General features: G+C 56.9%; 10 protein-coding genes across 10 annotated transcripts; 2 read left to right on the top strand and 8 right to left on the bottom strand.

Moving 5' to 3' along the window:
- Positions 1–4: 4 nt before the first annotated feature.
- EX895_000264 (uncharacterized protein) lies at positions 5–913 on the bottom strand (the record flags this gene model as incomplete). The annotated part of the gene is made up of 1 exon (XM_029880865.1): positions 5–913. One exon carries the CDS (start codon positions 911–913, stop codon positions 5–7), a length of 909 nt encoding a protein of 302 aa, XP_029742251.1.
- Positions 914–1,298: 385 nt separating this feature from the next.
- Positions 1,299–2,209, bottom strand: EX895_000263 (uncharacterized protein; the record flags this gene model as incomplete). Its single annotated transcript, XM_029880864.1, has 2 exons — positions 1,299–1,674; positions 1,773–2,209. The coding sequence occupies 2 exons, from the start codon at positions 2,207–2,209 to the stop codon at positions 1,299–1,301; spliced, it is 813 nt and encodes a 270-aa protein (XP_029742250.1).
- A 610-nt stretch (positions 2,210–2,819) lies between these two features.
- EX895_000262 (uncharacterized protein) lies at positions 2,820–5,462 on the bottom strand (the record flags this gene model as incomplete). Its single annotated transcript, XM_029880863.1, has 1 exon — positions 2,820–5,462. The coding sequence occupies one exon, from the start codon at positions 5,460–5,462 to the stop codon at positions 2,820–2,822; it is 2,643 nt and encodes an 880-aa protein (XP_029742249.1).
- A 438-nt stretch (positions 5,463–5,900) lies between these two features.
- On the bottom strand, positions 5,901–9,468 carry EX895_000261 (uncharacterized protein; the record flags this gene model as incomplete). Its single annotated transcript, XM_029880862.1, has 2 exons — positions 5,901–8,486; positions 9,205–9,468. 2 exons carry the CDS (start codon positions 9,466–9,468, stop codon positions 5,901–5,903), a joined length of 2,850 nt encoding a protein of 949 aa, XP_029742248.1.
- A 1,188-nt stretch (positions 9,469–10,656) lies between these two features.
- Positions 10,657–11,922, top strand: EX895_000260 (uncharacterized protein; the record flags this gene model as incomplete). Its single annotated transcript, XM_029880861.1, has 1 exon — positions 10,657–11,922. One exon carries the CDS (start codon positions 10,657–10,659, stop codon positions 11,920–11,922), a length of 1,266 nt encoding a protein of 421 aa, XP_029742247.1.
- A 340-nt stretch (positions 11,923–12,262) lies between these two features.
- EX895_000259 (uncharacterized protein) lies at positions 12,263–14,455 on the bottom strand (the record flags this gene model as incomplete). Its single annotated transcript, XM_029880860.1, has 1 exon — positions 12,263–14,455. One exon carries the CDS (start codon positions 14,453–14,455, stop codon positions 12,263–12,265), a length of 2,193 nt encoding a protein of 730 aa, XP_029742246.1.
- A 948-nt stretch (positions 14,456–15,403) lies between these two features.
- Positions 15,404–17,113, bottom strand: EX895_000258 (uncharacterized protein; the record flags this gene model as incomplete). Its single annotated transcript, XM_029880859.1, has 1 exon — positions 15,404–17,113. One exon carries the CDS (start codon positions 17,111–17,113, stop codon positions 15,404–15,406), a length of 1,710 nt encoding a protein of 569 aa, XP_029742245.1.
- Positions 17,114–19,403: 2,290 nt separating this feature from the next.
- Positions 19,404–20,684, bottom strand: EX895_000257 (uncharacterized protein; the record flags this gene model as incomplete). Its single annotated transcript, XM_029880858.1, has 1 exon — positions 19,404–20,684. One exon carries the CDS (start codon positions 20,682–20,684, stop codon positions 19,404–19,406), a length of 1,281 nt encoding a protein of 426 aa, XP_029742244.1.
- Positions 20,685–21,029: 345 nt separating this feature from the next.
- Positions 21,030–22,002, top strand: EX895_000256 (uncharacterized protein; the record flags this gene model as incomplete). The annotated part of the gene is made up of 2 exons (XM_029880857.1): positions 21,030–21,783; positions 21,953–22,002. 2 exons carry the CDS (start codon positions 21,030–21,032, stop codon positions 22,000–22,002), a joined length of 804 nt encoding a protein of 267 aa, XP_029742243.1.
- An 81-nt stretch (positions 22,003–22,083) lies between these two features.
- On the bottom strand, positions 22,084–26,424 carry EX895_000255 (uncharacterized protein; the record flags this gene model as incomplete). The annotated part of the gene is made up of 1 exon (XM_029880856.1): positions 22,084–26,424. The coding sequence occupies one exon, from the start codon at positions 26,422–26,424 to the stop codon at positions 22,084–22,086; it is 4,341 nt and encodes a 1,446-aa protein (XP_029742242.1).
- Between the last annotated feature and the right edge of the window lie 423 nt (positions 26,425–26,847).

Below are 26,847 nucleotides of genomic sequence, written 5' to 3'. Positions count from 1 at the left end.
GGGGCTAATGAGGAGCAGACCCAGGCTCGCCAAAGTACTTGTTCCATACCCTTGTCGACCGCATGGCCAATCCTTCCACCGTCGAAGGCGCCGGTCGTACGTCGAGGTAGAAGCTCAACCCTGTCCTCTGCTGCTGCTGCTGTTGTTGTTGTTGTTGCCCTGCTGCGCCAAACTGGTCTGCAATGCTCGGGGCACCCGCTGGTGCTGATGGTGCTGTCGACGAAGCCTGCGCTCGACCCGTGTAGAAATCGATGATGTACCGCACCTGCTCTCCCGTCGGCCGTTCCACAGTCCAATCGTGTCGGTCAAAGGGGGGCTGATACCCTGCCAGCCCGTTCATCCACGCACGCCACGTCACATCGCGTGGTCTGCCCTTGAAAGAGACAAGCTTGGTCTGCTCTTTACCCTGCTCCCGACCCGTCCACATGCGCTCCCACGCCAAGATCTGCTTCCACGCCTGCTCGTTAACCGCATTGTGGATGGGCACCACCACGTCCATATCCGCCACCTGCGGGTTTTGGTTCTTGCGCTTCATCGCGTTGTAGAACTGTTTGGCGGAAGGGTATACCCACTTGCCGTCCGAGTCCTCGCCGTCCGTGGGCGACGGTGTCGAGGCCGGGTGCGCTGCTTGGGCGGCGGTCGGGTGCGCCAAGGCGGAATAGCTGCGTGGTATCGACGAGATCTCACGTTCGCTTGACAGCCGTGCTTCTTCATTGTCGTACCGGGATGTACGGCGTGATGGTCCTGCTTGCTGTGGCTGCTGCTGTTGTTGAGGTGAAGGATCCGGCTGGAACGGGTGTGCCTTGCCCGGGTTCGCCTTGAGCCATGCCAGGCGTGTTTCCTCATCGACCGGGCATTTGTCCGCCGAAGCCGCTGCTGATGATGGTGCTGATGACGAGCTGAATGGCCACATTGTTGGGGTCCTACTCGATGCCGGTGTCGAGTGGAAGAGGAGGCCATTCGGCATTCAAGACAGAAGAAGGAAGAAAAAAGTTACAACAAAAGCGCGGAACTCGGGGCCTGATTACCAATGAGCACTCGACGTACGCACTCTAACACGGCTTTATCTTTTCTGCTGCTCTCTGCTGGAACTGCCAGATGGCTCTTACGGCAACCATATGCAGCTAAACCGAAAAAGCACCGTCTCACCGACGCTTAGTTCAATCCACACGTTCCACGCACACTCTAGTAGCGTGTGAAACCAATAGCTCGAACATGACGAGCAGACGAAGCAATTGTCTCCATTCCCTTGTTACAGCGTGACTGTCCGATGCTGGACGCCCGGGAGAAACCGGGCCTCAAGCCAGATCAAACAATTCCTTGAGCTGTTTCATCGTGTCCGCAGGGTTCAACACGGTGTGCCCCACCGTCCTGGGATCCTCAAAGATCTCGTTATCGTTGCCACCCTTGTACGTCTTGTCACCGAAGAAGTGAATCGTGTCCCAGCCCAGGTCCTGTGCCGACTTGCTGTTCTCGACATCGCTGCCGGGGAGCGCAATGTTTCGGAGTGCGTACGTCTTGTCCCAGCCGTGCGGGAAGACATCGAACGAGATCTGTCCGCCGATCGAGTATGTGAGGCCATAGTCGGGAAATTGCTGCTTGAGCGCCGAGACAAACGTGGTGCGGATGTTGTGGATCTTGTCGTACTTTTCGAATTCGATACGCTCGTCGATGCTGTACCGGGGGCAGTGAGCAAGTAGGAACGTGTCAGTGTCATCTGCGCTAGCGATGGTACGTGAGAGGTGAGGTGTATTTAAGGATCGACGACTTACGAGGCATTCCTTCCAATAGGCGAGACGTTGATCATGCCATTACGGAACTCGATGAACGTACCCCTCATCACGGGCAGCTCCAACTCGGAGATGTACCGCAGGCAAAACTTGGCGAGCTTCTTGTATTTTTCTTCGCCCAACCATCCGATGAAGCTCTGCGAAGCCAACTGCTGACCATCCTTGAATGCCGTCAATCCATTCTCGGCAAATACGTAGTCGAATTCTTGAGTGAAGTCCGTTGCCGTGATCTGAAGCTGTTCGCGCACCTTTTTCAGGTCGCTGCCACCGACAACGCCGATGACGCACTGCTTGCGGAGCGTGGCGAGCAATGCGTGGAATTCGGGGAGGATCGACTGACGGGCAAGCGAGAGCGTTCCGTCGACGTCGAACAGGCAGATGGTTCCAGGGTGCTTGCGGTCCGCGTAATTCGATGTCATTTTGCGCGTTGCGACGGAGGAAGTGGGCGCGGACGAGGACGGCTAGTGGTGGGTGTTGTGTTTGATGGTGAGAAGACAGGAAAGATGGAAGCAAGCACGTTCAAAGCCTGCTGCTTGTCTGTGCGTGCGCTCAGGGTCCATTCCGAGTCGAAAAAAAGAATCCGCCATGCACCTCGCTCGGCAAGATAGCCCTCACAGCAAGGCAACCAGCCTTCGACGCCGTCCTTTCAGACCACGTAGGCATCGACGTGGAAACAGCGTTTCACTCCTCGGAATACCGTGTATTGCAATCCTGAAGCCGTTTCCAGCTCGTCCATTGGCCGTCGACGCTGAAATCTCGGCTGGAGCAACTTCGACTTCGACTTCGACTTCGACTTCGACTTCGACTTTCGCTGTTCAGGTCACCTCACTCACCTCCGTGGTTTTATCTGCACACGCGCGTGGCACAAGCAGGAACGCCGAGAAGCGGGAAGGCTGGCATACAAAAAAGAAACACGTCGATCCTGCCGCCTGCCGCTCCACGTGTCGCTGTCTGTTGTTAGCCCACACATCAGGTTTTGCTCTGCATCGACACGTTGCTAGTGAGAAGTGCATCTTGTTTGGAACTCGATCACCGCCGGCCAGCGCGTCGTCCAGCAGTCCGCCCCGCAGGCTCGACAAACTCATCCTCGTCATCGTCAACGATCGCATCCCCCTCGTCGTCGTCGCTGATCCGAATGCTCTCCTGTTGCTGTTGCTGTTGCGTGCGCTGACGCTGTGTATTCTGCTTCTCACCTCTACTGCTCCTTGCCGCCATTGCAGGTGCAGCAGCTTTGGTGCGACCTCTGGCCGCTTTGGAATTAGATGCGCTCTGCCTGCTAAGCAGATCGAGCACGCTAGCATGACCTCGGGTTGACGGTGGGGCCGGTGTCGAAGCTTGCTCGTCGATGGCAACATCAGACTCTTCGTCTTGTTCTGCATACGCTGATTCCGGTCCCAGAAATGTTGGTGCCGCTGCAGCCGTTCGTGACGTTGATGTGGAGGCAGGTGCTCGTGCTCGAGCTGGGGCTCTCGCAGCAGGGGCCTTCTTCGCTCTGCTTGTCGAGGTCGACGCAGCTCCACGTCTACTTGTAGTACCCCTGCGAGTGCTGCTTGCCACGCTTGCTCCGTCATCGAACTCGTCCTCCTCATCCTCATCCTGATCTTCGTAGTTGGTAGCCGGCGCATTGCGGCTTCTTCCCGTCGCTCTCGCCGACGCAGCAGCACGCGGTACCGGAGGTTCCAGATCGTCCATCATTGAATCATCCGAGTCATCTCCCCTTCTCGCCGCTGTGCTCCTCCTCGCATTCGCGTCCGCATCGAGCTCCATCTCCCGCCTCTGCTCCAGCTGCTGCTGTCGCAACCTCTCCAGTTCTCCATCAATACGAGACTCTTCTGGATCGATCGTCACCAACCCTTTGACCGTGTTCCTGAGCATCTTGGTGACAAAGCTGTCGATGGCATCGCGGTCGTCCTTTTCGACAAAGTTGAGCACCGCACCTTCGAGGCCATCCGGATTCAAGATGTCAAGGTTCTGCGCTTGCAAGTACTCCTGCACCAGCTTGCCCACGTCGACCTTTTCTAGGCGTTCGACAGGCAGCAAGCCTTCCTCTTCCACATCGACGTAGGCGCTGGACGCGTTGGCACCATCTTGCTCGCCACGGCGCCCACTCCTGAGATTCTTGCGCTTGGTGAATTGAAGCACTTCTTTCGGGTTGGCCACTTTGCCCGCAAACTCCTGGCCGAAGCGTTGCGGATTGCTGATCTCCTGATTGGTGTACTCGACGCGCAGTCGGACAAGCGGAAGCGGCATCTCGCGCCCAGGGTATCGCTCCTTGAACTCTTGATTGGCACGCACAATCAGCCCGTCGACCCTCTTACGCAGTAGCTTAATGATGTCGCTCCTCTCCGACGACAAGCCTGCATCCTCGAGCTCCTCGGACAGCACCATATCGTCCATTACAAATGGCCTCACCGTCTGCAGCGGGATGGGCTCGATCAAGAAATCCGTCTTCTCGACGTGGATGATGGCCACGCACTTTTCCACCGTCTCGCCCTGACTGAGGCTCGTCGCGACGCTGCTACCAGGCTGGGTGATGTGATATCGCTTCTCGGTCACCGGCTGCGGCTGGATCATCTGTTCATGCTCGTGTCCCCATACCACGAGATGGATCGAGTCGTCAAACATGGTCTCGGGCACGCACGCCTTTGGATTGTGTGCCACCCTGTTCTGGTGCACACAGAGGATGTTGAACCACGAGTCTGGGTCCTCTTGCGGTCGATACATTCTCACGCGGTTGGCGCGGAGCTCGAAGTGCATACGCTCGTCTTTGATGTTGCCCATGCCGTAGAGTGCGAGCTTGGTCTGGCCTTTTTGCAGCAGCACAGGCTTGATGCGAATGCCCTTTTCCTGAAATGCTCCGCCTCGTGCCGTCCTCGCCGCCGACGTGCCAGCAGCGGCGTCGTCCGAGGGTAGCTCAATCTTTCCAAAGTAGTTGATGAGACCCGAGACGGACAGCAGATCGAGCGCAGAGAGCGCACCCGCCTCGCCTACACCTTGCGGGTCGTCGTGATTGCCGTGAATCGAAAAGACTGGGATGCCAACGTTGAGATTTGGATCTTCGTAGTTGATGGCCGGGAAATCCTTTCCAGGTAGCGCTCCGTCGTTGGGATCGCTGAGCAACTCAACCGAGACAGGCTTGTCGCCGAGCGTATACTGCCTCAACAGCGCCATGGTCTGGTGCAGCGTGGCTCGACTTGGCTTGTTTTCGTGGAAGAGGTCTCCGCCAAGCAGAATAAAATCGACTTCGTGCTGGACGGCAAGCCGTAGGATCTCTTCGAAGGTGCGAATGGAGTCTTGCCCACGCACCGGGTCGCGCTCCATGTAGCCGATGTGGTTGTCGGTGGCGAGCATGATCTTGATGTGATCCGCCTCGCTCTGGGCTGCGAAGGTGGACGATGGTAAAGGAGGTGGTGGTCGAGCATGGTCGTCTTGGTGGTCGGCTAGCGGGTCGTCGCCCTGATCGTCATCGGCTGCTTCGTCGGCTTCTTCTTGCAATTCAGCGTCGGCGATGTCTTGCTGCTGGTCCACACCTCTTGTTCTCGAAGTTCTATCGCTGCGACTCAATTGCTGCTGAGAAGAGGAGGACGCGAGCTGATCATGTTCCTGGCTGTCTTGCTGCGACTGAGCCGGCGCCGACTTTTGCGTGCCTGTACGGCGAGTGAGCCGAGCCATGATTGCTTGCGCTTTGAAGCCCGGACTGGCGTGACGAGAGCCGGGGCTGGTTCCTTGAGAAGAGATGGTGGACGTCGAGAGGCAAGGCAGCGAGTAGAATCAATGAGGAAAAAGGCTCAGTCAGCTAAAGACAGCCAAAGCGCGGATCTTCCGAAATGAGAAAGACACACCAACACTTGTTGCATTCGGCTGAGCCGAGCGCGTGTGTTTTTCTTAGGCTACCGAAGACACTGAGACCCTGAGAAAGAGCAAGTGGAGGCGAGACAGCCAGCAAACAACTCACACCTCATTCTGATCACCAGTCTGTGCAACCGTTCCAGACTCAGAAGCAGACCATGTACAGGCAAGCAGCAGGACACACACGATGAACACCACCCTCAGAGAGTGCGAGTGAATGCAAGTTATTCCGGCTAGATAGATGTCTCTTCAAAATGTGTGTTAGTCGGCCCAAGCGCCTTGGATCGTCTTCATGCACTTGGCCCACCGCAACAGCCTGCCTCCTTCCTCGGGTGCAACGATGGGAAGCAGCGTCAAATCGCTGCGACCGCCGCCATTGCCGCCTCCGAGACTTGCCATGCTGCCACGATGGAGGTGCGAGTCAAACGTGGGCTTGGAAAGACGTCGACTGCGTTCGTACGCTTCGATGCCCGTTTGGTCCGACGAAGCGGTGCCGGTCCAGCGTTCGCGTTCGACGGAAGGCGAGACCGACTCGTCGTCGAATGCGTGTCCCAGCTCGATATCGTCGTGGGCCATGGCGGCTGCCTCCTCCAAGTTGGATGCAGACGCCGAGAGTCGACGCTCACCCGACAGACGCGCCAGCTTGTCCTCGGCGTCGCACCAGAACAGCTGCCAGCCCGTACCCTTGACATCCGTGTCGATGCGAACAAAGCCATTGGAGCGCTCGTAGTACCACCGATTGACTGGATTGTTGGAGCGTGACTTCCACACCAGATCGCGGCCCTTGCCGTAGCCTCCTCTGCCTCCGTTATCGTTGAGCGCATCCAGCAGACCGAGACCTTGCACTTCGTCACGCAGCGCTCCCCACAGGAAATCAACGGTACCCGAGCCTTGCAAAGACGGAAGCACGGCAAACTTGTCGAGGTATGCAATGGGCTCGACGGCAGTGCGGTCGTCGTCCGGCGCATACTCCTTGGTGACGATCGCCGCGCCCTGATAGTCGCCGGTGACAATGACAAAGTCGAGTGACTCGCGCAGCCTGTCGTAGTAGCCTTGCTGGTTGAGCTTGCGTCGGAACGAGGCTTCAAGCAAGGCCGTCATCTTGTCCAGATCGATCTTGTCAAACTCCTGGATCACTTTGATAGGAAGACCGGGACGAACGATGGTGGGCGTGTGACGCACGTCCTGCTTGTTGGCGAGCAGCCGATGGGGCAACGAAGGGCTGTGTGCCGCCTTGTTGGTGATCAGGTTGGCGATGAGCGAGCGGGGTGAACGGTGTGTGACCAAGACACCGGACGAGGTCTGAGGCATGTACGAGAGGCAGTCCGAAATAGCGTCAAGGTTGCGTAGCGCGGTGGGATGCGTGTGGTCCCAAACGAAGGACTGCTTGATCTGGTGGTATTCGGACGCCAAGTTGATGGACAAATGAGGATCACCCCCACGAGCGTGGGATGGAATGCCGCCTTCCCGGTTGATGACCATGAGCCGCAATGGCATCATGTCGACCCCTCCGCCCATCAATTCGGCGAGCGGGTCGGCGTTGGCTGTTGACGAAGACGACGAGGCTGAGACGTCAGCTGCCTGTTGTTCCTCAAGCGATCGGTTGGCGGCTACCACCATGTCGCGGGCCAGAGCCACCATGACGTCGTCGGCGCGCACACAGAGCGTCTCGAGTGTGCCGTCCTTTTCGTTCTCGAAGAGAGCATAGGGAGCGAGCACAGGGATCTGATTGGATGCGAGCGCCGATCTGATCGACGAGAGGTTGTCATCGGACACCAGCGGTGGACGAAGGCGCTGCTCGCCGCCACTGCCGTAATGTATGGTGGGCGAGGTGGGCGACGACCCAGCTACGACGGCATCGCCTGGCTGAGCAGCACCGGAGGTCTGTGTATGCTGGAACTCTCGTGCCTGTGCCTCGACTTGGGCAGCAGTGTGGGCGTCGACTTTGACAATGGCCTGCGGGAAGGGCCTAGCCATGGCGCCTTTGCGATTGAGACTGTCTGCGAGGCGCAAGGTTTCTGCCATGATGCGTTTGCGCAGGCGTTCCTGCTTACGACCGAGCAAGCTGGACCGACACGGCTCATTGGCCTTTTGCTTGCCTTTGATCGCAGAAGCAGGCAAGGGATGAGCAGCCAGCCAGTCGCCCATGCGTTGGTCTTCGAGCTCGTCCCTGCCAACTACCAGCTGACCATTGCGATCAATGTCGGCCGAGATCTCTGGCCAATCATCCTGATCAACAACGACGACGCTGACGAGACCGAGACGCTTGAGGTAGACGAGACCTTCTGCGATCGAATCGAGCTGACGATCGGTAAAGGGACCTTGCACCTTGACCAGGGCGGTATGCGAGTCGGCCAATGCATCTGAGACAGGGGTGACCTGTGGAATAGCTACAGTCGAGCTCTCCTGAGGAGTGACATGGTGTGGTGCAGTTGTGGTCGAGGTGTTGGTGTCAGTAGAGGCATCGGGTGCGGAGCGCTGCTTATGCTCGTTCAAGATGTCGAGGATGGCCTTGGGCAAGTTGGGCGGTGACGCAGTGGTGGAAGCGACGTTGGCATGAGGGTCGTTCTCAAGCGATATTGAGTGCTGCGGGTCCCAAGTGGTGGTGGACGGATTGTGCAGGCTACCAGGATGAGCAATGTTGGGTGGAATGGGGAATGGCGGGTGCTCGAGCGTGTCTTGCGAAGTGGAGGGTGATGCCGATGAGGATGCTGTGATGCTGCTGTTGCTGAGTTGAGATGGTGTTTGTGGCTTGCGTGGCGGTGCTTTGCGCGGTGCAAAGCTGTTGAGGTACGTTTTAGAGTCTCTGAGCGAAGGCTGCGCTTGGAGGATCTCCATGATGAGATTCTGCATGCGTTTCGACATGGTGGCGAGCAGCAGATAAGCAGTGTCGGAACAGTCCGAGCAGACAAGACGAACAGAAGGAAAGCAGAGTCAGCGGGTCGGAACGAAGCCGAGCATGCCAAGCAGCAAGACGACGATGAGAAAAGATTGCGATGCGCTGCTGCTGATCGGCTCCCTGCACAGTCCTGCTGTATTAAGAGCCAAGCGTGCAGGTTGACGATAGCGCTTCTGAAGCCATGGACGGGTGACAGCGACGCAAATCAATGCGACGGCGAGTGATAGAAAAGAGAGAGGGAGAGAAGCATGAGAAGGAAAGTAACAATCGGAAGAAAACTCGAGAGCGAGCTGGCTGTCCCAGCTTATCGCCAATCTGAAAGTGACTGGGATAGGGACTGGAACTGGGATTGTGACTCGCTCTCTCTTTGCTTCCGAGTTTCATCGCATGAAAATGGAGATTTTCGCGATGTTTCTTTCCATCACAACTGAATGAATTTCTTTTCTTTTTTTTTGTTTTTGTTTTGTTTTTTGTTTTCCCTTTTTCGATTGCCGAGTTGAAAGGCTCACGTCACCGAGATAGAGCGCTGTGGAAGCTGTCCAGAGAAGCCGATTCTTGCGTGGCTCCAGTCGAACTTGGTCGCTCCGATGTTGTTTCTCTCTCTGAGCTAAACGGATCGCATCATCATGATCATCATCATCGTCACGTCGACACAACTCGACTCACCTTTTGCATCTGACGCTCCACTTCGTAAGCCGAGCGCGGACTCGTGCTGAAACGCGAAGACTGCTGTGTTCTCGCGTTGAAGCTCGACGGAGCAGAGTTGACCGTCGGTCGGCCCTCGTCTCGGTGTAGGTCGAATAGATGTGCTTCATTCTCGTACAGATCCGAGTAGAACGTGCGATGTGCTGCTGCCGCGCGGTTGGCGTGATTTTGTGCAAGCCAGTTGCGCAAAGGTATTGAGGGTCGCTTGGTCAGTGTTGGAAGCATCTTTGTCCAAAGTACAGAGAGAATGGGTCAAGAGGGAGAGGTGTCGACGTTGGTGAGTCAATCCAAGAGCGTTGCGGTGATATATACCTCCTTCCGCCAAGCCAGAGGCCTCCAGGGCAGGGACAGCCGCCGAAAGTACACACACCAAGGCTCAGACCAAGCCGGCTGGCATTCTAACATCCTCAAGGTCACGTCGCCACAACAGACCCTAATTGGCTAGTTGTGGTGAGACTGTGACCGGGATATACATCGTCGTGCATGAAAAGAAAAGAGGCTCAATGCCGCGCTACATTGAGGTCGCTGCCGCCCTGGACCCTTGTTGACCTCACAGGCTGCACAGCACAGCACACAAAACTTCGCCCCGACGTGCCCGCTGGCGCAAGCCTGTCGCAGCAGAGTAAGACACGCCCGGCGTCAATAACGAAGCTAAGCGACACGCCGAATGGGCGAGTTGCGCGGTTGCGCGTAGCTCTCTGTGGGAAGAGGGTTTGGGTAAAGGGTTCACTTAGCGTGATCCTGTGGAATGAACGCCCCCTGCCGAAGCATCCACTCTAACATCCTAGCCCTCTAAAACGAGAAGAGCTCGCTGTCGAGAGGAAAAGCGGGCCGAATCACATGCCTGGTGTCCGACCTCTTCCGATGCTAAGCTCGCTTGCCATGCAACAACACGTTCTTGCGATGCTGTTTGCAACCTGTGGGAACAGCTGATTGGGTCTGGGAAGGCTTGGCAGATGCTCGACTGCGTCAAAAAAGGCAGTTCGTTTTATCAGATTTCGAACGAATCTCGGACCTCCGCTGTGTCCCAGCCAGCGCTCCAAGGTGGGCAGCGAACGAGCAAACAACCTGCAAGGCGAAAGCACGAGAGTCCGATGCTAATCTGATAACGAGAGTCGCTCTTGTCATGTTGGCCCAACAGATCGCTCCAGAGACGTCTGTCGCTACGGGATCGGCCCAGTTGGTGCGTACCGCTCTTTAACCATGTCAGATCCCTATAATCCACACCGTAGTCCCTCTCGGCAAAATCTCGGCGACCTGGACGGGAGCAGCGTGCTCGGCTGCAACTCGTGTTGGATGGACCCTTATCATTCAACCGTCGGTCTGTGCACTCAAAGCAGGTTGTGCCTCGATTCCCTTCACCCCGAACATCTCCTTTCCTTCAAGCCATTCTGCGCGTGGAAGAGTACGAACATGACAATTCGCAGCAACGAGGCAGCTTCCGATGTCGAGAAAGGCCTCTCGACTCCGCACATCGTTGCTTTGGCCATTCATGGTGGGGCGGGAGGCACCACCACCCCGGATATGCCTGCCGACCTCCTCGCTGCTTACCGTCGACGCCTGCAAACTGTCCTGCTCACGACCTACGAGAAGAATCATACCACTTCGCTCGACGCCGTCTGCCATGCAGTCTTGCAGCTCGAAGATTCGCCTCTCTTCAACGCTGGCAAAGGCGCTGTGTTCGATCTGGCTGGACACACTGTCTGCGAGAGCTCCCTGATGACCACCCAACCTGGCTTCAACTCCAAGACCGTCGCTGTCACGGGCGTGCGGAGAACAAAGAACCCCATCTTGCTCACCAAAGTCTTGCTCGAGAATAACAAGAAGCTGGGCGGACACGCTTTCTACTCGGGTGCAGCTGCAGAGGAGGCTGGATGGAAGCACGGCACTGAAAAGGTCACTAAGCAGTACTACTGGACCAAGAGGAGGTGGCTAGAGCACAAGCAGGGTCTCGACTCGAAGCTTGCTGATGTAGCTGGTGTCAGGTCAGAGACCTTTGAAGAGCAAGGTGCAGACCTACCGGCGTACTCGGACTCTGCCATGGACCCGGACCCCGAACACCCAGTCCAACACGAGCATGAAGACCAGTCCATCTTTGACCGTTACGCTCACCTCACCGACTTTCTCCCCCAGGGAACAGTCGGAGCAGTTGCGCTCGACTCCAACGGTCACCTTTCTGTCGCCACTTCCACAGGTGGAAAAACGAACAAGTATCCCGGACGCATTGGCGATACCCCGTCTGTCGGTTCTGGTTTCTGGGCAGATTCCTGGTCTTCCCAGCCTACTCTGCACCGCCACAAGTCTTCTCGCCTCCGACGCCTCCTTGACAACATCCTCTGTAGACGCAACACCAGCTCAAAGCTGGGGATGCAAGAACAAGCCATCGCCATTTCAGGCACGGGGGATGGCGACTTTTTCCTCCGCACCAACTTTGCCTCTTCCTTAGCTCATCGTATCAAGTACGGTAACGTATCGTTCGATCAGGCCATAGATGCGGCTATGACCGAGATGGCGCAACTCTATGGAAGCACAAAGGGTGTTGGTGGAGCCATCATCCTCGATCGCAAGGGAAACGCCTACTTCCCTTTGGCGGCGAGCACCATGAACAGAGGTCTCATCTCCGACGCTACCGGGTACAAGCCCAAAGTCGCCATCTTTGACGATGAACAGATGGCCTAGACTTTTCATGACAGACGCAACTGTCTTGTGATTGAAGATTTAATAAGCAACAATGGACCTACTCGATGATCTTCTGGATACCGCTCTTCTACCTATGTCCGAACGCGTTTCAAGCTTGCTCCTGGATGCGGATCGGCTCCTGACCGATGCGCCCCCTGCGACCGTCCTTGCGCAGGAGATTACTCACAGAATTGCCAGAAACCAAGAGCGACTCGTTGGATAGACGAGTCACGATGATGTGCCGAACTGCTCCTTTGAGTTGCGCCTGATGCAGTTCGAAATGCACAGCTCTCACAAGAGGCAGTATGGGAGTGGGATTGAGGGTTTGACGATGAACAACTTATTCGCGCTTCTTCCTTGCACACATACTCGCTTTCAGACCACCGTCACGCTTGCCTGCCCCGCAGCCCGCCGTCTTGCCGACCTTGGCCACGACCTGACCGGGGGGGAGCGCCTCGCCCAACGTCTCGCCCGCCACGTCCTTCAGCACCTGGGCGGCGCTCGTGGTGCTCGGCACCGGCTGGGCATTCCTGTACGCGTTCGGCTGGCAGTCTCTCCCCAGCGGACCCTTGCACTGGCTGCACACACCCTTGTCGCTCGGCGCAAATGCACGGCCAGGACTCGACTCGTGCAGGCTGGTCTGCGCGACATCCGTAAACACGTTGCCCTCGATCAGCGCCGAGATGCCGGGGCCCATGTCGAGCGAGTGCCCCGTATTGCCGTCGAACACGCTGTTAACCACGTGCCAGACGCTGTCGCCCGCCTCATTGTCCGGGTTGGCAATGCGCGGCGAACGCCCGGAACAGTGCTGCATCAGGTTGCACGAGAACGTCACCCGGTCGCTCTTTCCGTAGCCAAGGACAGTCCAGTAGTGCGAGTCATCGCATGTCGCCGACCACTTGGTCTTGCAGTCGAAGAAGCAGTTCGATATGGTGACGCGGCCGGCGGGTAGGTAGCCTGTGACGATGAACTGCCGCCCGATGTGCGAGAAGGTGAGCTTGTCAATCCAGACCAGGTCCGTGTCATAGAGGATGACGCCGTCGCCGCCCCATATGGTGGAAGGGTTGATTTCGTCAATGCGGAAGTTGTGCAAGATGATGTTCTGGTGGTGTGCGATGCGCAGGCCTTTCCCGCGCATTGCGGCGTTGGGTGAGATGCCGATGATCGACTTGTTCGACGCCACCCGGATCGGCGTCACCCCAGCCTTGTCATACGTCACTTTCGTCGGAGGCCGACCCTTGCACCATCCCTGACCGTCGTCAACCGCCAGTTGTCCCTTGCCCGGACACTTGGCATACGAGTCCGGGATGCAAACGGGACAGTCCGTGCAGACACCCTCCGAGCCGCGGAAGTCGTACACCTTGTCCAGGTGGATCACCTGCGGTTGAGGGTCCAGCAGCAGCTTGGTGAGCTCGTGGATGTCCTTGGGGACAATCGGGGTGGCGGAACCACCGCCCGTGACGCCGGCTGCGAATCCGTGAGGCTTGCTCGAGATGGCTGAACCGCCAAATCCGCCTTCAGCAGCTGCTACGCCGGCGCCGGCAGAGCCTTGTTGCACTGGCGCAGAGGGTATGCCGTTTTGGTAAGTGGATTCGTCGTCGAATGTCGAAGTCGGCACGTAGGTTTTCTGGTTCTTCTCGCCGCGCTTGACATGATGTCGTCCTCCCACGAGCCAGCCATTGCCCATCGAGCGCTTTCGATGACCGAACTCGCCCGGTTCGAGCAAGTGTTCCTGGTGGAACTGCCTATACTTCTTCCAAGGATCGTGCAAATGCGTGTTCAGGACCGGATGGTACACCTCCATATCGTCCCGGACGCCATCACCGTCCTCATCTCCCAGCGAACGCTTGTGGCGGTTCAAGGGATCGGCAGGGTTTACATAGCAGCCCGTGGGACTCTCGACGTCATACACTTTCGTACTGACATGAGTGATCGCCACATGTCGCACGTAGAGCTCGTTGAGCACGGTGTTTATCTCCGCCTGGCCGTAGACTTTACTCTTGAGCCAGTCGAGGTAGCACGTCTCCTCCCCTCGGGTGACAGGCGGGGCGTGCAGCTTCCTCGCCGCAGCAGCGCCAGCGACACTTGGATCGAATTCGCTCTGCTTGACCGCCACTCCGTTGCCCGAAGGCGCGCCGGATTTGTTTCGCGCCATCGCCGCCGCTGCACCTTTCAAGTCCGGTCCTGAGACAGAGACAGCTTCGCTACCGGAGAGCGATCGATCCAGATCCACCAACATTACATTGACTACCGCTTTGATGGATCCGGGAGCAAACGATTTGGCTTCCACAAGCTCGTGCAGCTGGGTGCGTGAAACGCTGTCGAGCTTGACAACTTTGCCGTGGTCAGCTTCGCAATTGGTGAAGCGCACACCATTGTGGTAGCAGAGTTCGTCCGATGCGGATCTGTAGTAGCGGGGAAAGAGGGCGTCATAGTCGAGGTATCCGGGAGAGTCGGCAGATGAGAAAGCCAGCAGAGACAGGGTGACGAGGAGGAGGGTCGGGCCGAAATGCCAGACGAGTAGCCGTTGCATCGCAAAGAACGAAAGAAAGGGTAGGGAACGGGACGGGAAAGAACGAAAGGAAAATGAGGGTGCTACCAGAGCACCAGAACGGAAGTGAGATGGTTTGAGGGCGAAAGACTCTTGTGGAAAGCCGCTGGTGAACACGGTGGGAGGGAGCTTTTTATAGCACACCGATCACAAAGGAAACGCTTTGGCTTTCTCATACCTCGTGCAGCTTCGTGTCCCTATCGCAAGAGTCTCACGCATCCCTCACGTGCACGCAGGTAAACTACGGTTCCTGACGATGTTACAGGCACTCAACTGCCCACGCCCCCTGTCGTCGTTAACCAAAAAGCAGTGCGGGCTGTGTGGGCGGCAGTGAACGAATGAAGCCAAAACCGCCGCCCTTTGCAACCTCCTTCATCGGTAGCTTTGACAACGAATCTCTTTGCTAGGAGAGGCAGGTTAGCAGGGGTAACAATGAAAAACCGTTCGACCATCGACTGCTGCTTAGTTCACCAGATGAGGATGGTGTGGTCCTCACCAGCAGCGATATTGCCCCACACCATTCTCGCCGCTGAGGAAAGGGCACCTCAATTCACTCGATGGAGTCGCTGTGACGTATTGCCACCGATGCCAGCGGTGATCGTGGCGGGCCGGTTCTGATCACCGCAGTACCAACAGACGCCTCGCTAAGCAAAAGCGGCGACCGGCGATCAGCAACCCCACACAACCACACACGCCGAGTGTTGCGACAGCCCCACCAACACTTCATATCGACCACAAGTCACAGCTGACGCAGCCGTGTGTCATGCAGTTGCTCGGCACCCCGCTCTCACATTCGCGCTGATTGCTCTGGGAACTTCAAAGTCGATCATCCGCTTTTGGCGTGCACACCCGCTGTTAGTTGAGTCACTTAGATTGCGAACCGCCACTCTACAACATCCCGGGGTCGGCAGGTACTGCAATTTCGTGCTTTTACACTCTTGCCCGGATCATGCGCTGCCAAACACCCATCTGCGCACCCAAAACGAGCATGACATCCTTCTGCACCCGAACGTCTTCCAGTTCCGCCAGCGCTTCCACTCTAGCGTTCGCCCAGCCGCTTTTAGCTATGCCCCACTCTACCCCGGCCATCTCACCCTTGAGTGTTCCGAGATCCGTTTCCAGGAGCGCTTGTGTGCGTTGAGTGCGTGCGACAGAGGCAGTCTGCATCGCGAGTTGTGCTTCCAGTTCCGAGGTGTGGGTTTGCGAGTGCTGCAACTGCGAGCGGACCACGGCGAGTTCGGACAACGCCGCCGAGAGCTGCGTCTGAAGTTCCGATCCTGAAGGATGCGCTTCTGGTGGTGGGGTGACGGCCTCGACGGTTACCACTGGGGAAGTTGGCTCAGAGTGAGCGACAGTCTCGTTGGAATGCGCGGACTGATCAGGTGCCAAGTCCTCCAGTCCAATCCGAGCAACCGCGCTGACCAGCTCGTCTAGGTATCGATCGTCCTCGGTCAGCAACATCGCACTGATGCTTTTACGTACTCCGGAATCCTTCACTGCAGTTGGTCCTGCCAAAGTTTGGTCCGGTTTCTGTTCCGCACCTGCTTCCTTTGAACGAATGGCACTCCCCGCAGCGTTATCGTCATCGTTGTGAGGTGCTAGCTTGATTGAGGCAAAGTGGGCTTCAAGACCGAGCGATTCTCGGAGCGCCTTTTTCAAACGAGATCGGGTCTTGGCGGACATGGCAACAGAAGGTGGATAAGCACGTGCGCTCTTGGACGGCGAGATTGCATAAGCAGAAGCCGCGGATGGGAAGGGTGTCGAAGGAATCGAGGGAACGTTCCTGTAGCCTTGACGTCGCATCGGCGTCTCAACCGTCTGATCACTGCTGCCCTTGGCTACATCGGTGGGCCGACGCGGAAAACGCATGGCAGCAGCAGCTCGAAGTGATGGTGAAGCGCACGAGATATCTGTGCCATCCTCGTCGACCTGTGCTCCTTCTTCTTCTTCGTCGTCTTTGATGGCATCTTCCGCAAGATTGTCGTCTAGCTGAGAGGCGGTCAATGTAGACTTTTCCCTTGTCGCAGCAGCAAGTACACTCGGCGGAGTGTCCAGGTATACCCCGTCGCGCAACACTGGCGACCTGAGCATGCTGACGTCGGACACGGGTGAGCCAGCCGCCAGATCCAATGCCATTAGATCGACGGATACATCGCCAGCCCATGCTTCGAGCTCCTCGGATACCTCCCTTCGTGATCTTGCATGCACGGCAGCCTTGTCCTCTCGGGCAGGCGCCGAGGTTGTCTCGACGGCATCTGGCTGCTGCTGCCTTTCGTCGTCGAGCAAGTCGACTACTTTGAGGTTGGCTTTCTGCGCAACGACCTTAAGACTTGCCAGAAGATTCGCATCGATTTCGCTTGACGATAAAACACGTTTGCGCTGGGCAAGGGCGCTGCCTGGCGTATCTGGCAAAGCGACGAACTTACAGGTCGGAGCCGATACTGTATCGTTTCTTTGGCCCTTATCTGCAGACTCTTGCTTCGTCGTCGGGAAGAGCAAGAGCGAAGACTTTATGGGCGACCTAGAACCAGATCGCGGCAGGGTCGATGTCGAAGGAGAAGACGTCACGGTAGCGGCAGCAGCTGTTTGTGCGCCTTGCAACTGTTTCGACTCGACACGCGGTGCAGTCTGCAACTTCATCTGCGTACCAAACTTGTTGATGGATGACGACCTTGCCAGACTCGAGATGCGTTCAGAGGGTGAAGTGCTCGAGCCCACAGAGCTGAGCGCAGAAGAGGATGAAGATGAAGAGAGGAGTGCACCGCTGAGTCTCTTCTTTGCCTTGATCAAGGCCTCTGGTGTGCTGATTGGTTGATGCTGAGTGCCTCTGGCGGCTTGGAGTGCAAGAATGGAAGGATGTACGGGATTGGCGTGGATGATGGAGGCGCGAATGCCGAGATCTTGCTTGCTCGGGCGCGACGGAAGGGCAGATTCCGTACCTGCACCTGTGTTCAACTTGGCTTCCCTGGCCGAGTCGGTCTGCAAGCCACGCGAACGAAGTGCAGAGAGAGACGACGTCTTTGTAGGTGATGCAGGTATCCTCTCGGTTGGCTGCAGGATCTCGGCCTTGTTCGTCTCTGTATGACCCTCAAGCTCGACTAGTGTTTGCGAAGGACTGCACATCTTTGTTTGGGGAACGGGCTGAGACACGGCGAGCGGCAAGCTTGATCGAATTCGTCCTGGAGCTCCAAAGCCACCTCCCACACTGTGTCGCTTGTATCCAGCGTTGGATTGTGACGATGCGCCGATCTGCGAGATGTTTTCCTTTTCGTGGGCTGCGGTCATAATTGCGACGCTGTTGCTGGAAGAGCGTCTGTGGGGACGGCCGGCAGGTCTTGCTGTGGGGTTGCTACCAAAGCTTGGAATCCTCGAATTAGCCGAGACAATACCCGGCGCAGGCGGAAGCATCTTGGTCTGAGTCGAGTTGGCTTTCTCGGCGGTTGCCGTACTGTCAGTCCGCTGACTTGCAACACGCCTGGTACGGATGCGAGAGACGTCTGGACCTTCGAGACCATCTTGATCAGCATCTTCATCGTCGTCGTCGTCATCATCATCCTCGTCCTCGTCAGAATCGAGATCGTCGCTTTCGTTGTTTGTGATGCCGTTCAGCAGAGCCGGTCTGAGTTGATGAATTGGTCTTTCGTCCAAAAGCGTCTTAACAGGCGCTATCTTTGGTTTGAGCATCGGAAGCGTTCCAATCTTTCGTCTTTGCTGCTGCTGCGAAGCTACAGTCGGTTTAGCCGATGCGCTGGTGGTACGACTTCGCACGCTCCCAAAGCGGCTGGCTGATGGTTTGTCGGACCGTGCCGATGCAGGCGAGATAGCGGTGCTGTTCGGAGTGGCTTGAGCGCTGGTTGCATGCACTTCCGCAACACTATCGGATCGTGCGATCTTGCGAGGTGCTTTGGAAGCAGAGGGAGAAGGCAGCGACTTGATGGAGCTAGCAGCTACACCATTCCATTGTGATCGAGCAGATGGAGGACCAGGAAGCTTGGATGCCGTAGTACGCGAGCGAATCGAGTTGGAGGCCGAGGCTTTGTTGACGAAGGCATTATTCGACGAGGCAGATGCAGGACTCTTGCGCATGATTGGGCCAAAGTCGCTCAGGATGCTATCATCTGCTGCCGTGGACATGGCCGTGTAACCTTCGTCCACCGGTCGCTTCCCAAGCGAAGAGGAAGCTCGGGACGTTTCGGGACTGGAGTCGTTGCCATGTCTATGCTTTGGTAAGACCGAAGTGAAGGCGGAGTCTGTGGAAGTCGAATTGAAACGTCCTCTGCCTTTGAGGGAAGGGATGCTGCTGGCGTTATTGATGCTACGGATGGAACCGATGACGCTCTCGGACTGATGTGATTCCGCCTGCGGAGCTGCACCCGCTTCCGACGCTGCAGCAGCACCCTTGGAAGCGAACTTGGATGCCTTGTGCTGTACCAATGCGGCGCGGAAGGAGAACTTAGGTGACGAAAGCACACCAGTGGCTCCGATTCTCGTTTGCTGCTGCTGATGTTGTGTTTTGCGCTTCGGTGAAGACGATTGCGACGAAGGCGCCGACATGGTGCTTTATCGCGATGTGATGCACCAGAGTTTCGGTTGAGCGCCCATTCACTGTCGCGCCGGTAAAGTGATGCGATGTGATGGAGTGAAGGAAGCAAAGCAGAAAGCGCAGGTTCATCTGCCAGGGTGGGAAAGGAAAACAGAGACCAACACAACAACACACACGCTCCAAAAGGGTCCAAGCCCTAAAATATCGGCTGCACCAAAAATCAATCACAAGGACGCGTCGGTCGTGAAGGGCTGGCTCTCTGCACGCTTCACATGTCACCCGCACACTTCTCACTCGTAAGGGGCACATGGTCTCTGTGACCACGTAGAGCCTTCTCTGCTAAATCTCTCGTCATGATTGCGAATACACAAAGTGAATGGATTCTATCTAGCACCACCAGCCATACTCGTTGCAGACCCATTCGATCCTCTCGCCGGCCTCCTTGTCGCCGTACCACGCCAATGCAGGTAGACTGGCGCTCTTACCTTTCCTTTCTACTACCACACCGCCCTGCAACGCTCCTGCAAACCTGTCCAGCCTTTCGCCCTGTCCGAGCTGATCCTGATCTTCCTTGGTAAGGTCCACGCCCAAGCTAGCGAAATCGATGTTCCAAGCGACGCACTTTTTCATGCCAAACTCGGCTGCCTGTTGCCGTACTGTGCCCACCAGTTGTGCGAAAGCGGTAGCAGAAGTGAATCTCAGTCGCAGAACAGCTACTTTGCGTTCGATGTGGTCAAACATCCACACCACATACGACGCGTCCGCCTCCTTCCCGGCTGACGATGGCAGCATGAGCCCAAAGTACGTTGGCTTCGGTGCTGATTTGGGCAGAAGTGTGGTTGCGTAGAAGTTGGATCGTGCGATGAGCCATCGCCATGAAGTTGCTTCAGGGTCGTCGAGGCAAAATCGGATCGCATCGGTTTGAGCGGAAGTGTTCTGCAGCTGAGAGAGGAGATTCTGGCGATCAAGTCGGCCAAGCTCGACAAGCTGTTCCGGTTGGAGCCACTTTGCACCCTTCAGCAGCGCAGCAGGCTTTTCTCCGTCAGAAAAAGGCTGCCACTCGACATGACGGTTTCCCACAACCTTCCATCCAAACTGCGAGTAGTAGTCGTCAATGTCGCTGTACAGGAACGAGCAAGTCGCATTGCCTCCATACTTGCCACCGTCCATGAACTCGCCCTCGTGGCCCGCGTCCAAATCGACCACGAGTGCCCCACTCTTTTCGACTTTGACTCCTTTCTGCTCGTCCAAGAGCTTAGGCACTTGACCCTGCGGACTCAGTTGATGCTGTAGCAGTGTCATCATTTTTGCAGCGTATCCACAGCGTCGCTTGTTCTCTGGAACAAACACTGAGCACACACTATACGACAGCGCTCGTTTCACGTGCTCCTGCCCAGGTCTCTTGACGATGATGGGACGCCGATATGTTTCGCAGCCAGCCAAGAAGTCTAGAGTCATGGTATCGTCGGCAGGTACGAGCACCCATCGCTGTCGGCGGGTGGTGGAAAAATCTGAAGAGCCAAGAACGCTCTGTTCGCGGGTGATGAACTGATCTTGTGTCAATAGGGGTTGGCCCCACTCGACCCACTCGCGCTCGGTAGCCACGAGGTCCTGTGCTTCGGTCGCCGGAACCAAGACGTAACCTGCTAAAGCCAGATTCGAGGTCATGTTTGCGCTGGAAAGAGTATGGTCTTAGGGCGGGGGTCACTGGATGGAAAGAGTGAGGAAAGAGAGATGGCAGCAACAGCGAGTGCATAAGCGAGAAGAAGCCCGGCCTTTTCCACAGACCGTAACGGCTGAGGCCCGAGTCATTTGGAACTAACTTAACAACTCTCAAACGATTGTCCTCTTGCGCTAAGGGCTGACGTGTTGCTTGCTTTCAAAAAAACTGCGCATTGGCCCTCCACACCTCCGCTATCCGCTCAGCCCCTTGAAAGCATTCAATCCTAGCTTCCTCATCACCATCTCCTGATCCTTGGCTCATACTAGCACACCCGTCCTTCCATCGAAGCGATGTCCTCATCTAGCGAGAACACATCCACAGCCTCTGGCTCTAGTTCTTCACGCAGCCCAAACGCCGCAGATGGGATCCGAGTCTTCTTACCACCCTCCTCGGACTCGTCAGCGCCGTCCATCATCCCGCCTCCATCAGATGACGACCTGAAACCCTCTCCCGAAGAGCTCAAGGCCGCGTTCCGCTCCACACTCTTACAGCGACATGGTCCGGACGCACCGCTGCTCACGCGCGCGCAGCGAGAAAAGCAAGAAGCAAAGCTGGGCCTCTACTCGTCACGCAATCGCACCTGGACGGCCGTCCGCATCCGCATCCGCTTTTCGGACCGGACGATGATCGAATCTACCTTCAGCGAGTCGGATACGCTCGAGGCGGTGTACGCTTTCTTGCATTCTTCGCTGGATGAAGAAATGACGCGTGGGAAGAAGGTGGTGATTTACACGGCACCACCGAAAGTAGAGTATGCGAGGGACGATAAGAAGTGGAAGGGCAAGACGCTGAGGGATCTGGGGTGGATTCCGAGTGCAGTGGTTAGTGTGAAGTGGGACGATGCGGCTATGAATGCGACTGGGTATCCGGCGCCGTTGAAGGGGCAGCTGAAGGACCGGGCTGAGCCGGTTCCGCCGCCGCCGAACTTTGATCAGCCATCAACGGCGCAGCAGGGGGGCAGTGCAGCACAGTCGACCACGTCAGATTCATCACCAAGCGGGAACGCGGCGAAACCAATGCCGAAATGGCTGAAGAACATTGTCAGTAAGTCTAGTGATCCGCTCTATCCAGATTGGTATGGCCGATCGAGCAGGCATTCTGACTTGCATTTGCACACCTTCGTCTTTGCGGCTGCCACTGATAAAACAGAAAAGTAACCTCGATGATAGACAATACGCCGCTAAACGGCAGCGTCTCACTCCGCCTCACGTAGCTCACCACGTGCACATTCGCACCGACGAACAGGACATGCAACTCGATTGACAGACGTTTCACCAACTTCGCATGCAGCAATCCAAATTACGTTTGTTCTTCCATCGCGTTTACAAGTACAATCCACGCTACTCACCCATCGCGCCTCTGCATCATGCCATGCACGTCGATGGGCACGGCATAGCTCTCGCCCACCAGCTCCTTGACCGCGACACACAGCTTGTCGATGCGCACCACCAGTCCGAACAGCGTGGCCACACCGACGGAGAAGGTCATGTATTCTGCGTCCTGCAGCGTGGCGAGTGTGATTTTGGCGGGCAGGCTGGCGAGCATGTCGTCCGTAGCGTGTGCTTGTCCGTGTCCGCCGCCTGCGCCCCGGTCGGGGAGGTATGTGTTGAATCCGTGCGGGTTGTCCATGAACCGATCGACGAGTGGGCAGGGCGTGACCTGTGGTAGAGGTTGACCCGTCTTGAGCGCGGTAGAGCACATGCTGATGACGCTGACCACATCACCCAGGAACCGAGGGTCCAAGAACCGCGTCCTCCGCAGCAGCGCGATCGAATACGCCGGTCCCAACCGCTCAAATACCGCCAAACAATGCGACAGCAGCTTCGAGATCTGCATCTGCACGTCAAACAGCTCGCGATACCGTGCCGCCGGCCATCGACCTCGCAGCGAAAACTCGTAAGAAACGTTGACCGAGATCATTGACAGCCATCGCAGCCGTGCCCGGATGGCAATGATGCGTTTGCGCACCAGCTCCGACGACGGGTGCGCATTCACCAGCTGTAGCTCTCCCAGATCTTGAAGTTGTTGCTGCTGGTTTCGAGCCGAAGAGGTTTGCTCCTCGCCCGCGAGCTGGTGCAAAGAAGCTCGACGCGATCCCGGCCTCGACTGCACCGCCCTCGCCCCCGTCAACGACGACCCACCCGACTGCTGGGGATGCGGATGACTAGCAATCCCCACCACAGCACAGTAGATCCTGCCCAACTCGGCAATTGTAGCCGCATGTGACAACCTCTGGTACTGCCGCAACGTCGAGGTTGGCGGCAAGTAACTGAAGATGTACGCGGCCGAAACACCAATGATTACCGTCACGAACCTCCTCCACGCCGTCGTCCATCCAAATCCAGGCGCACCGGGCACCGGATTTGTGACATCCTTCCAGCTGTACCCGACCACGAGCGCCGTCGTCACGGTCGTAATGATCGGCGTGATCGGCGGACCTGGGAAATAGATCCTGAAGAGCATCAAGAACGGAAATGCCACAGCGGTCGTCGCACCGAGACCGTACGCATTACCGCGCCCATCGCCTGTGGAGATGTACCAGATGAGCAACGCAAACACGGCACCGAGGACGGTGGCAATGATACGCGACAACAGCGCAAAGGCCGTCTCGCCCCGGAAACGTGCCAGGGTCAGCTGCGCCATGAAGATGGCCCAGATGGCTCGATTGTCGTAACACCAGCCTGCCGTGGACTTCATGAACGCGGGAAGGGACACGAGTGCGATGAGCACGGCAGCTTTGAAGCCGAATGCCGTGTTGCCGTGGAAAATTCTTCGTGACCAGACAGAGATCGTGTGACCCACAACCTGCAAGAAGCCTTCCGGATCGAGCGCATCTGGATCTCGTGCACGTGTAGAACCAAGGTCGACGATCGGATCGAAAAACACGGCTCCATCAGCGGCACCGTTGTCATTGTCACCGTCATCTCTACCGAAATGCGCATGAACTTGACCGCCGTTCGGTGTCGCGTGGCCTTTTTCGCCTGAGCCCTGGTTGCCGCTGCCACTGCCAGACGAACCTTGACCGCCTCCAGTCTGGCAATCGCGACTCCGCTGCCTCGACACATTTGGGGTATCGCTGGTAAGGTCCGGAATGTGCTCCGGATCGTCATCCGGCTCATCTGCCTCGTGAGCGGCGCCGGATGAGCTGCGCCACACATCTGCTGAAAATATGCGCGGCCAGCGTGGGAACCAAACCTGCGCCATCGTCCTCTGCCTTTGAATGGTCTCCAACTCGCAAAGCAGCTCGAGCATCTTCTCCGTGAAGTTGATGGTGTGGAATTGATGCAGCCACGCCTGGTACAGATATCGGTGGTGAATTTTGCCAATCTCTCCTTGACCCGTACGCAGATCCAGCTCGGTCGTCAGCTCGTCGTTGCTGAGCGCGCCCTCCTGGTGCGCCTTCAAAGCATCCTTGTACGGCTCTAACACTTTGAGTCGCCGAGACTGCCTGAACTCGGACAGCTTGGCCTGCACCGTTGCAATCACCTGGCTCGTCTCTTCCGCCTGCTTGCGACCCTTTTCGGCGCGCTGTTCTACTGTGAGGAAGAAGCGATCTCGCAAAAGGACGTAGCGGTGCGAGTTGAGGTGTTTCAACCAGGCGACGATGTGTCGGATCGCTTCGGCATTCGCAGTAAGCAGGTCGGACGATGTCTCGCGCAGCAGCCGCGCAAACATCTCGGTGATGTAGTTGGACGCCGGCGTGTGAAGGTACGTCTCCAAGTTGCCGAAGCGGATCGACTCCCAGATGGCCACGGGTGCCGGATCGCGCTTGTGGACAAAGTTATACAGCATTTGGTTCGAGCGATCCAGCGCATGATGGTAACGGCTGTCAGCATAGTGGTGGTGGTGATCGCGCTTGTCGGACGAGCTGTGATTGGCGTTCGAGCGACGCGGCGAAGAAGCGCGGGAGTTGGCGATGGAGCGGGCCATCTTGCGGAATCGAGAAGAAGAGAGCTCGTTTCCTGGTTGCACCGAAGGATGCTCGTCGAGTTGACGGAAAGTGGCGGCGCCAGACGCAGCGTCTTGCGGGAAGAGTTGGCTGTGTAGAGGCGATACGCGGTAAGGAGTCGAGAAACCCGATGCTGATGGTAGTGCGTGTGCTACGTCATGGTGTGAAGCTATAGCTGGTGCCGAGCTGGTGCCAGCTGCGGCTCCCCCTGCTGGCGAATGCGGACGCGATGGCGGGTGCAGCTGTGTCGGCAAAAGATGTGCTTGATTTCTGGGTTGCGTGTGATGGGAAGTGGCATGCCCCAAATCAGAATTGTCGCGAGAATGTTCAAAAGATGTTCGAGGCGTGATGGCCGGTGTGATGGCGGGCGTGGTCAGACGTGAGGGCACGGGCGTCTTGGGAAAGTGCGCTGACTGGATGTCGGCCTTGATCGAAGAGTAATAGTAAGCCCATCCATCAGCGGGTGCGATGAGCGAGCGCGTAAGCCGCTCCAAAGCCTTGAGGTCGTCCCCATTAGCGATACCGAAGGAGATCTCGCGTGTCAAAAGACGCGAAGACATGGACATGGGCACCAGACCTCCTTCGGCAGCGGCAAGCTTGTTCTTGACGCACTCGAAGTCGAAGCCGTCTCTGCTTTCATTTGCGCCCTTTTCATTCGTAGTTGAAGGAGTATCCAGCGGCGAAGTGTGCAAAAGCTTAACTTGATCGCCGCAAGCATCTGCGATGGGGTTGAGCACGGCAACGAGACGTTCGAGGAACTGCGAGTTGACGGATTTGGGAAAAAAGAGGATGCTGAGAGCGATGTTGACCGCGGCTTTGGCGGCAAGAGGGAGGACGACCGATTGACCCAGCGAGTAGAATGCATAGGGGTAGAGCGGTGCATAAGTCAGGCAGATGTTCAAGAGAATGCAGCTCAAGACACTCGCGAAAAGGAAGGGACTGGGACCGAAGCGGATCTTGATGTACAAAGCCACAGCCGAGCCGACCGAGAGGAAGACGGCGCACACGATGCTGGGGCGTGCTTCGATGTAGTCGCCTCGGATGACACGTTGTATGCTGGTTTCAGCTTTGGTGAGCTTGTTGGTGCGCACGGCGTGGGCGATGGCTGTGGCGATAATGGAATAGGCCCAAGCAAAGCAGACAAACAGCAGCGTAAAGAACTCGCGTTCGACGACAGCAGCCAGAGGTGCTTCGGCAGGCTGAATGAAACAGCCGACAAGAATGAGGAATGAGGCGCTTCCAAGCGCGCGCTCCGAGGGGTTGATGAGGAAGATGAGCATGCAAATCCAGGCGAGCAGCGCGGAACGGATGACGGGCTTGAGTTTGGACCATGTAAAGCAAGGCGGTAGCCAGCTGATGAGGCCAGGGAGAGGATCGAGGCCGACGAGCTTGGCGAAACGTCTCCAGTTCCTCTTGGCGGCGCTCGGAGGTTGAGGTTTGCGTTTGCCATTGTTGGAGTCATCCTGGGAACTGGCTGTTGAAGGTTGCGACTGCTGTTGCTTTTCTACTTGATCGGCATCGTCAACAGAGGATGCGCTCGGCCTCGCCCGTTGTCGTGTGCTTGCAACAGGATCGGTCTGAGGTGCGCTACCACCGCTGATGTTGCTTGTGGAGGTAACGTTAGCGGCATCTGAAGACGGCGGTGTTTGGCTGGCATCGATGATGGGAGACGACGTTGGCTGAGCTGCCGACTCAGCCGCTGTCTCTAAATGCTGTAACGGTGAAAGTGAATTCATTGTGGGGACCGTGATGATCAGAGCATCGGATTGGGCAGCAGGTAGACAAGGCGTTGCGTCGCCGCTGGAACCTGAGGTTGGCGGTCAACGAGTGTCCATGGCTTTGCCGTGCCGGAACCAAGGTGGATCTGGTGTTTGCGTGGGAGTGCTTGCTTGCTCCCTAAGCATCAACGCTCCATATCTCCCAAGGACCGTCGGAAGTGATCCGAACTGAAGCTCTGACGTGTGTGATGGAGTCGACAAGCGAAGTGGGAAAGAACAGGTACACAGTAAGAAGCAAAAGTAAGAAGCACGCAGCCGAGATGTAAGAGCGATTCAGTCGGTAAGCAGCGGCAAGCGGCAAAATACACACGCTGAAGTTGTGCCGGTCGGCCAACCGCGCGGTACATCCTGTCGGATAAAAATTTATCTTAGAAAAACAAG

This window comes from Sporisorium graminicola, chromosome SGRAM_1, assembly GCF_005498985.1.
Source record: "Sporisorium graminicola strain CBS 10092 chromosome SGRAM_1, whole genome shotgun sequence".
In the NCBI taxonomy this organism is placed as follows: domain Eukaryota; kingdom Fungi; phylum Basidiomycota; class Ustilaginomycetes; order Ustilaginales; family Ustilaginaceae; genus Sporisorium; species Sporisorium graminicola.
Note: the sequence above shows the minus strand (reverse complement) of the source record. Positions and strands in the feature narration are given on the sequence as shown.